At 44.3% G+C, this 10686-nt stretch overlaps 1 protein-coding gene across 2 annotated transcripts in view; it reads right to left on the reverse strand.

Moving 5' to 3' along the window:
• Nucleotides 1-10686, reverse strand: part of TPMT (thiopurine S-methyltransferase) — a 20560-nt gene that overhangs the window by 7762 nt on the left and 2112 nt on the right. For both annotated transcript variants that reach the window (XM_077770002.1, XM_077770003.1), the window contains exons 3-5: nt 6169-6301; nt 2373-2425; nt 1467-1541 (exon numbers count right to left, since the gene is read on the reverse strand). In XM_077770002.1, the coding sequence (XP_077626128.1) occupies nt 1467-1541; nt 2373-2425; nt 6169-6301 (261 nt within the window). The remainder of the gene's footprint in view (nt 1-1466; nt 1542-2372; nt 2426-6168; nt 6302-10686) is intronic.

Raw genomic sequence — 10686 nt, forward strand, 5'->3', positions numbered from 1 at the left:
TCCTGGCTGGCTAAGTCAGTGGAGCGTGTGACTCTTGATCTTGGGATTGTGAGTTTGAACCCCATGTTGAGTGTAGAGATTACTTGAAAATAAAATCTTTAAAAAAAAGGAAAAGAAAATGTGGCACAGTCTATTTAAAGAAGATTAGGTTTGGCAATAAGCCCTACTCCTGAAACAATTTCTTTAAAATAAACATTTTATTTCACCGAGGTGCATGCAATCCTAGTCTGCCTCTTCGGGCACCTGGTGGCTCAGTCGTTTGATGTTCGACTCCTGATTTTGGCTAGGGTTATGATCTTGTGGTTCCTGGGATCAAGCCCTAGTACGGGGCTTCCCCTTGACAGTGCAGAGCCTGCTTGGGACTCTCTCTCTCTGTCCCTCCTCTGCTCATACTCTCTCTCTCAAAATAGATAAATAAACTTAAAAAAAAAAAGTCTGCCTCTATACGACTAAGTAATTCAGCTTTCATATGCTATCTCCAAGTAAGTATGTGAACAATATTTGAATTGGAAAGTACATAGCAGTGGCCACATTTTAGAGTGCTGTCTCACATTTCACTTTCTAACAAGGTGAGGTTCGATAAGAATGGTAACGAAAGCTCTGACGTAGCGGCAGGTAACATTCAGTAATTGTGGAGAACAAATAGCACTTGTCATATGTGTCTGTCCTTTACTCCCCATGAGCCCTCTTGCAGGTAGAATAATGCAGGGATCATGAGCATGGGCTTTGACCAAACTCCCTCTGTCTGAATCTCAATTCTGTTGTGTTCTAGCTGCCTAACTTTGCTCAAGCAACTTAATCTCCTTGATTTAAAAAAAAATTTTTTTTAATGTTTATTGTTTTCATTTTTGAGAGAGAGAGAGAGAAAGACAGAGACAGAGTGTGAGCAGAGGAGGGCCAAAAAAGAGAGGGAGACATGGAATCCGAAGCAGGCTCCAGGCTCTGAGCAGTCAACATAGCGCCCGACATGGGCTCGAACCCACGAACCAGGAGATCACAACCTGAGCCGAAATCGGTCCCTCAACCAGGCATCCCAAGCAAGTTAATCTTTTTGACCACAATCTTCTCATCTGTAAAATGGGAATAATGGTAGCATACGCACCACAGGGTTTTTTGGTGGGTGCTGATAGAATGTTTCGAGTAATGCCCGGTGCGGTTAGAAGGCTAGCCGGTAACATTAGCAGAGGCAGATGGGGTGGTGTGCGAGTAAACTGCACACCTTTGATCAAGGCAACACAGCTCAGAAGGGATAAGTGCCATAGCCTTGTTCCCAGGTCTGCATGGCCAAATCCTACCATTTTCACACAATGAGGGTTCTGGATGTAGATGTTCTAATTCCGGACACAGTAAGCTATTTCAAAATAGTAAAAGTCTAATTTTCTGGAGCTCAGAAAAAGTACGGCACATTAAATTAAGTAGGCCAAAAAAGGAAAAGCCAACATAATTAAAGAAAGCAAATCACTAACCGTTTACGATCGCCTGGGTTAATAGCAACTAGCGCTCCTCTATCCCAGATCCTGTCGAATTTGCCGATGTTCACTCTGTCCGGAAGAAAGAAAAACAATACAACAACGTAAGAAAAATCAATTCCTGAACAAGACGAACAGCGCCCCTTGTGGTGCGTGCTGGTATTTCACCGGCTATTAAGGAATCGGGTCTCCAGTCGGCTTTCTTGGGGAGTCTCCAGGGGCAACTTCCAGTCTTGGGGGCTGGTGGCTGGAGCTTCCCCTTTCCTCTCTGACCGGGGAGTACGTAGGAGGCCCCGAGGACTATGTGACGATCTGCTCCCAGTTCCGGGAACAAGTATCTGGGACTTTCCAGAGATGAGATGTCACCACCTTCTGCACTTCGAAACTCCTTTCTGTTACAGACCAGGTGTGAAGTGGAGACACTGTCTTGCTCCCCCTACCTGCCTAGAGTCATAAGAATGTTTTCCGTGTCCTGGAAGCTATCCAGGGACAAAGATATCAAATGTGCAGACATGTAGGCTGTACTAAAAAGAACTGCAAGGCAGAGATTCAAATCAATGCTATTGCAAGCAAACGATGGGAATGAAAAGACCCTTCCCCACCCAGCACTGCCTGGCAAGCCCTCAAGTTACTAAAAGTGCAGAGGTGCTGGGGGCCTGGGTGGATCAGTCGGTTGAGCATCCAACTTTGGCTCAGGTCATGATCTCACAGTTTGTGGGTTCGAGCCCTGCGTCGGGCTCTGTGCTGACAGCTCAGAGCCTGGAGCCTGCTTCCAATTCTGTATCTCCCTCTCTCTGCCCATCCCCTGCTCACTCTGTTTCTGTCTCTCTCAAAAAGTAAATAAAACATTAAAAAAAAAAGAAATTTAGAAAAAAAAAGTGCAGAGATGGTATTCAGTCCTACCTGGGAAGATCAAAAAGGTTGCAACAGTACAATGAAATGTTCCCTGAAGAACTCTGTAAGGAAAGGCAAGGAAAAAAAAATTCTGTTTAATTAGGAGATATGTGAATGGTGAAGGAAAAGACAAGAGAGGCAAAGCAAAAGGGGTAGAGAGAGAATATGTAATTAAACATGAAGAATGTGGGGTGCCTGGGGGGCTCAGTCGGTTGGGCGTCTGACTTTGGCTCGGGTCATGATCTCAGGGTGTGTGAGTGCAAGCCCCACATCGGGCTCACTGTTGTCGGCACAGAGCCTGCTTTAGATCCTCTGTCCCCACTCCCCCTGTTCTCACAGTTCATGAGTTCCAGCCCCGCATCGGGCTCTGTGCTGACAGAGCCTGGAGGCTGCTTCCGATTCTGTGTCTCCCTCTCTCTCTGACCCTCCCCCATGTGCTCTCTCTCTCTCAAAAATAAATAAACATTAAAAAAATAAACACAAAGAATGGAATTGTACTGCAAATAATTTTTTTTAATGGCACTTTTGTTTAGACCCATATGGGGTTCTTTTGGATCAACTTGAAGAGAAAACTCAAAGAGAAGTTAACCCTGAAGATTAGATAGCTATTACACGTTCCAGAGCTTGTTCAATTTAAACAGTATTTACTTTAGCAGACTCCTGATATTTTGACGCTGTTAAAGATAGGTAAACAGGCCAAACAGGCGGGTAGACAAAGGTCAGATATTTTTAACGTCATTCATGCAAAGTGTGGTTGTGTGGACGGACCTCTCTTTCCTTTCCCTTCACCCTCAGCCCCACCCCCAGGTTTCTCACGTCCCTGGACACAGCAGAGTCCAGGTCATCCCTGGACCGCACAGCCCCAGCCCACCCCGTGTGATGTGGGCAGATACATCCAGCTACGGCCTTTCCCTGGTGCTCTCGGGCAGGCCGTGCTCTGTCTTCCGGGTTCTCACGTTCTCAGGCACAACCAGAACGGTACAGACCATCCTGTTTGTAATGTTACTCTGTGCCCACGCCGCTCTGCTCTACTGGCCTGTCCTCACCGCGGTCAGAGGCTGTGCCAACTTCACACCCACTCTCTAGAACCTGGGATAGTTCTGTCCACAAGGTGCTCAGGCCAATGAGCTGATGAATGCAAGAAGAGAAAAACAGGAGTCCACATGCACCTGTTGGATTTTATTCTGAAATGATGCACCAACAGGGACTTACAAATAGAGGAAGGGTCTCTAAAAAGATTTTTTTAACGTTTTATTTATTTCTGAAAGAGGCAATGCCTCCTCCCCACCAAGGATAAAAGCAGGTGTGGCTGCCTTTTAAGAGATATTAAATGCTTTTATTTTCAATATTAAAAAAAAAAAAGAGGCAGCGTGAGCAGGGGAGGGTCAGAGAGAGAGGGAGACACAAAATCCGAAGGAGGCTCCAGGCTCTGAGCTGTCAGCACAGAGCCCGACGCGGGGATTGAACCCACGAACCGTGAGATCATGACCTGAGCCAAAGTTGGACGCTTAACCAACTGAGCCACCCAGGCGCCCCCCCAAAATTTTTTCTTAAATTCTTTTTAATGTTTTATTTATTTCTGAGAGAGAGAGAGAGAGAGAGACAGCGTGAGCAGGGGAGGATCAGAGAGAGAGGGAGACACAGAATCTGAAGCAGGCTCCAGGCTCTGAGCTGTCAGCACAGAGCCTGATGTGGGGCTCGAACCCATGAACCGGGAGATCATGACCTGAGCCGAAGTCGGACACTCAACCCGACTGAGCCACCCAGGCGCCCCAGAGGAAGGGTCTCTAAAAACCAGTCTGGATGCACCGTGGGGGGCAACGCAGAGGGGTGCGTGTGTGGGCAGGGGGGACAGCCAGGGAGTCTCAACTTTGGGGAGCTCTGAATAGTGTTGATGCCTGGCCCCACCCTTCGAGATTCTGATGTAACAGGCTGGGGGGAACCCTCAGATCTGGAATTCTGAAAGACCCACAGCCCTTTGCAAATGTGCCCTGGAGGCTGAGAGCCATTGACTGCTCCAGGACTAGCCTCTTTGTACTGAGTAAACCCTGGGATTCTTAGATGATTTGAGAACGGGAGTGGAGAGGAAGCCGTAAAATAAAGTACTATCTGAGCCTCCTACTGACCCACAGTTAGTGTCAATGTTTAGAAAGGAGAGTACTTTGTGAGAGACTGAATGTACCGGTGGACAATAGCCAGACCATGTAGGACTAGAGAATTTGGACCCGTGACTTCTGTGGCTGACGACGTGTCAGCAGGTTCTAGGGGCGCCTGGGTGACTTGATTTTGGCTCAGGTCGTGATCTCAGTGTTGTGGGATCGAGCCCTGTGTCAGGCTCTGTGCTGAAAGCGCGGAGCCTGCTTGGGGCTCTCTGCGTGTGTGTGTCTCTCTCTCCCCCTCGGCCCCTCCCTTGTTCATGTGCTTTCTCTTTCTCTAAAAAAACCAAAGAACAGCCTTTCTTGTTCCCATTTGGGTGGTCTTTTGTCCCCACATTATTCCCCCACGGAGGCGAAGCCGTGTCCCTGGCTAGCTGTGGTCACAGGGTGAAGACCACTCCCAGATCTATCACTTGTGGCCCAGACGCCACCCTGAGACAGAAAGCCATTTGCCTGCTATGCCTTCACCATTCCACAGGTCCCTTAAACTCCAAACTCATCATCCCGAGAGGAAAACTTATTTTCTCCGCCCCTTGAGCTTGTTTCTCGTTTATTCTCTGCCATGCATTCCAGTCATCTTGGCTGAAAGAGCAAACTCAGCTCCCCCTCGATCCACACTCAGTGGATCTTACATCCTGCCAGTCTGACATCCTAAACACTGCTCAGAGCTGCCCGCTCCCCTCTCGGTCTTCTCGCTCTCCCCAGTGCCAGCCTTCAAGAGCTCTTCTCTGGACCTTTGTGCACAGCTGGGAGGCCACTTCCTTTCTAATTTACTTCCCTTGACGCCACAAGGGTGGTTTGTCTCAAAAGAAAATCTGGCTCCATCAGGCCCCTACTTAAAACCCTTCCTGCGCAGGATGAAGGATCAGCTTTGCAGGGCATCCGAGACCGGGCACTAGACGGCCTGCCCGTCCCAGCGCTATGTGTCACCGCACTTCAGTGTGCACTGAGAAGCTGGGTTAGGGGACTCTCCTGTCTGTACCCTTTATACCCTGTGTCATTACACTTAGCTCCGTGTGTGACAAACAGCTTTCTCTTTGTTTCTCTTCTCTCCGAAGCTAAGAGATTCTTTAGGGCAGGGACTATGTTTTTTGGTCTCTTCAATGTCCTTTGCAGGGAGCGGCACAAGAAATTCCCAGAAATGCCTGTTTATAAATAAAACTAACAAACCCAAATCAAAACCATGAGTATATATAGGCTTTGACATCAGCCATTAAAAAAATTTATTTTAATAAATTTGTTTTTTGAGAGAGAGAGAGAAAGAGAGAGAAACAGAGCATGAGTAGGGGAGGGGCAGAGAGAGGGAGACACAGAATCCGAAGCAGGCTCCAGGTCCTGAGCTGTCAGCACAGAGCCTGATGTGTGGCTCGAACTCACGAACGGCAAGGTCAAAACCTGAGCCAAAGTCGGTCCCTTAACTAACTGAGCCACCCAGGTGCCCCAATATCAGCTCTTTACTACATTTGTACATATCTAGCTATCATCTTTTTAAGCCCTAGTTCTTTAAACTCTATAGTGTCCAGGTAAATCTGATAAAGTGAAGTCATGTGACATCTGACATATGTAGAGTAACTTACACTAAGAAAAACCTTTTTCATGGTGGGGGCGGTGGGGTATGGAAATACTTATTTACCAAAAACAAAACATACCTTGAATACTTTGGCTCCAGGAATTTCTATGATGGGCTCTTCTGAGTAAGAAAGATTCTGTTCTGTAAAAAATTCCCGAATCCCAAGCTCACTGATTTCCACACCTACTACACTGTGTCCTCGGTCTGCAAACCTGCATGAAATTGTATTAGTCACACTTAAAAATTTTCTTTTGGATATATTACTAAATAAAAGGGCATACCCCAATAAACATTCAATTCCCTTAATTTTAAGGGATTAGCATACACTCGGGTTCAAGGGTTTCACAGAACTTGTAGGGAAGTGGATCTGTATATTTTTAAGCTTAGTGGTACCTGGAATTCTAAAAAATTGATTTATATGACCTTAGGAAAAAAATAAAAAATTTGAAAAACCATACCTTAAAACACTGATCTACTACAAATGGATCTGATTTGAAGAGTTTCTAATTTAAAAGCATCCTGCAGGTTGGAAATGCTTTATAATTTCTCTAAACCAGCCCTGTCCATTAAAACTTTCTGTGATGATGGAGGGGTCTGTACCTATACTGTCCAATCCACTGGCCGCTAAGCACACTGGGTACTGAGCCCAGGAGATGTGGCCAGTGTGATTTAGTTTAAATTAAATAACACATACGGCCAGTTCTGCTATAATGCAACATAGGCAGCCCTCAAAATCACTGTGCTCTGCGAAACCATGCAATAAAAACCAAAAGGCTTATGGGGAAAATGGGAGTGGGACACAAATAAAAAAAACTTTGTCACAATGGAACATCATTCAGCCATTCAGCACGGAGCCTACTTAGGATTCTCTCTTCCTCTCTCAGCCTTTTCCCCCAGTCACACTGTCTCTGCCTCTCTTGAAAATAAATAAACTTAAAAAAAAAAAAGAGAGAGAATGAAATCTTGCCATTTGTGACTACATGAATGGACCTTGAGGGCATTATGCTAAATGACAGAAGTTAAACAGAGAAAGACAAATACAGTATGGCCTCACTTACACATGGAATCTAGGAGCGCCTGGGTGGCTCAGTGGGTTAAATATCTGCTTTCAGCTCAGGTCATGATCTTGTGGTTCGTGAGTTCGAGCCCCGCATCGGGCTCTGTGCTGACAGCTCAGAGCCTGGAGCCTGCTTCAGATTCTGTGTCTCCCTCTCTCTCTCTGCCCCTCCCCTGCTCATGCTTTGTCTCCCTCTGTCTCAAAAATGAATAAACTATTAAAACAAATTTACACGTGGAGTCTAAAAAAAGAAAGAAAGAATAAAAAGGCTCATAGATTCAGAGAGCAGGCAGGTGGTTGCAGGGGTGGAATGTGGTCAAAATGAGTGAAAGGGGGTCAAAATCCTGAGTTGGAAAATACGTAAGGCATGGGGATGTAATGCACAGGATGTTATACAGTATTATAGTTAATAATACCATATTACATATTTGAAAGTTGCTCAGAGAATAGATCTTAAAAGTCCTCATCACAAGAAAAAAAAATTCTCCATGTATGGTGAGGGATGTCAAATAGACTTACTGTGGAGATTCGCAATATATACAAATATTAAGTCATTATACACCTAAAACTAACATGATATTATATGTCAATTATACTTTAATTTTTTTGAAAAGCTCTTACACATTGGTCATAACTTATCTCTGTGACTCTGGATTTTCTCAAAAATATACAGTGAAAATTTAGAAGCAAATTGCATAAATAATACATTAGGATAAAAAAAACTTGTCAGTGCCACATTAAAAAGAAGAAAGAGGGTGCCTGGGTGGCTCAGTCAGTACAGCATGTGACCCTTGACCTCAGGGTTTTGAGTTTGAGCCCATGTTGGGTGTAGAGATTTCTTAAGAAAAAAAAAAACCCATAAAAGGAAAAAAAAGAAGACAGGAACCAAATAGCAATGATGGTACAGTTTTACACGTTATATGGTTACAAAATATATAAATATTACTGTGGCATTGTGACATTGAGTGTGACATTGAGAAAGACCTTACTCACAGAAGTGAACGCTGGCAGGAAGGCGGCTTGTAAGTTACTGTGCACTGAGAAGGGGATGACTTTATAGAGTTCTCACAGCGACAGTGGATGGGAGTGGCTCACGGCACACCAGTGAACTGAGTGGGGTGTGTGCATGGGTGTGTTTTGTCCCTTCACACACAGCTTCACTCAGCTGCTCTTCCCTCATGCTTCTTGTAGATGAAATTACACATAAATGGGGCGCCTGAGTGACTCAGTTGGATAACCGTCCAGCTTCAACTCAGGTCACGATCTTGCAGTGAGTTCGAGCCCCACGTCAGGCTCTGTGCTGACAGCTCAGAGCCTAGAGCCTGTTTCAGATTCTGTGTCTCCCTCTCTCTCTAACCCTCCCCTACTTGTGCTCTGTCTCTCTTGTTCTCAAAAAAAAAAAAGAAAGAAAAAAGAAATCACACCTAAGTGAATGTGAAATTCACGTCACGCTCAAATTGTCCCCTGATTTATTGGTGGAGTTACAGTAAAAGCAGCATTTTCAAAAAGAGGTATAGCAGAACAGACTGTATCTATCGTCTGCACAAGACTACCACTTTCAATGAGGTCAGAGCATGAACTGTTTTACAGCTCTAAAATAAACATATTAATAACTTTCATATTTCCCACTGAATTCGTAAGTTAATATACAAAGAATGTTTTTATTGTATTATTTGTTTATATAGTAAAAGATTGAAAAAAAAGTTTTTAAAAATTTTTATTAAATAGGCTCCATGCCCAGTGTGGGGCTTGAACTCACAATCCTGAGATCAAGAGGTGCATGTTCTACTGACTGAGCCAGCCAGGTGCCTCCAGGGAGTGATTTTGGTTTTTTTTTTTTTAATTCTTCATACAAAGTTATCCAAACTGGCTGTGAAGATTTTTATTTATATTTGACATACGGAAAAACAGACTATAGCCTATTATAGACTGGCATAGGCTGGATTATATTGGAATATACCATCCTTAAAAAAACCTAAGCAAATGTCTTACACATTTTAACACTTTTGGGTCTTGCCTCATAGTTATCTATTCACATCTGATATCCGTATAGACCCTAACACACAAATTAGACACATAAATGAAAACTCTTCTAATATAATAAACTTGCAATTCTAACAGCTTAGTTGTGGTATTTTTATATTTTTTAAATTTATTTTGAGAGAAAGAGCGAGAGTGAGCACGAGTGGGGGAGGGGCAGAGAGAGAAAAAGAGAGAATCCCAAGCAGGCTCCAAGCTGTCAGTGCAGAGCTCGACACGGGGGTAGAACTCATGGACTGTGAGATCATGACCTGAGCCAAGATCAAGAGTCAGACGCTTCAACAACTGAGCCACCCGGGTGCCCAGTTCTGATATCTTTATTACGCATGACTTTGGACCCAAATATGTGACAATCACATTTAATTATCTATTTCCTCATTCCATATACTAATCTTGTCGCAAAACCTCTGCTAGCACTAGATTGTGAACACTTAACCACAGGGCAATAAGACCGTCTGTTTCTAGAGTTCATGCTTTTCTTGTAAGGAGTTTCCAAAGCAACTCTTCTGGTTCCATGAGTTGGTTAGGGAGAAGTCTAGTAATATAGTTTAAATATTCTCAACGTCATGGCCACAGTGGAATCTTAAGCCATAGCACCCATGTCACAGATGCCCAGCAACAAGTTGAGCCTGTGGGTGTGCTGGCTGCCAAGAACGCCACATCTGTACTTGAAAATCAGCTCCAAACACATTCACGTTCTGTGGGTCAGCCACCTACGTTTTTATAGGAAACGGAGCATTTTCAAGTTATTCAAGTTTTCATTTACTAATCTTTTTAATACTTTAAAATTTTCTTTCCTGCCTAATCATCAAAATTCTCAACATTCAAGATTATAAGTTAAAAAAAAATTTTTTTAGTGTTTATTTTTGAGACAGAGAGAGCGAGCGAGCGAGTACAAGAAGGGGAGGGGTAGAGAGAGGGAGACAGAATCTGAAGCAGGCTCCAAGCTCTGAGCTCTTAGCACAGAGCCTGACATGGGGCTTGAACACACAAACCGTGAGATCATGACCTGAGCCGAAGTTGGACATTTAACCAACTGAGGCACCCAGTCGCCCCTCAAGGTAATAAATTAATGGTACTTCTTGGCATGTCCGGGCGTGATTACCACAACTGAGTCATGTATAGAAGACGACTGCCAGGTTTGTGACTTTAGGATAATCTATAGTAATAGTGGCTTGCGCGAATTAAAGTGAGTTCTTCGATTACTCACAAGAAATACTTTCCTCATCAATGGTTTTGTAACAATGATTCTTGAAAACGACTGCCTATGTGCTCATGGTTGGAGGGGAGAGTAGAATTGAACCGTGGGCTACATGTTGTCTTGCCAAAGAGTTGTAATTCATTTTGAATTTGTCTGTCCACCTCTAATCAAACTATCTTAAAATTAACTCAGCCAAATTCCTAAGCCACCTATAAAAAGGAAACTGTGCACAAAGGTATCGCAGACCTAAGGGAGAAGGCTAGTTGCCTGCGCCCCCTGGGCCTCCACCACTGGTTCCA

Source organism: Crocuta crocuta, unplaced genomic scaffold (assembly GCF_008692635.1).
Source record: "Crocuta crocuta isolate KB4526 unplaced genomic scaffold, BGI_CrCroc_1.0 scaffold24, whole genome shotgun sequence".
Classification (NCBI taxonomy): Eukaryota; Metazoa; Chordata; class Mammalia; order Carnivora; family Hyaenidae; genus Crocuta; species Crocuta crocuta.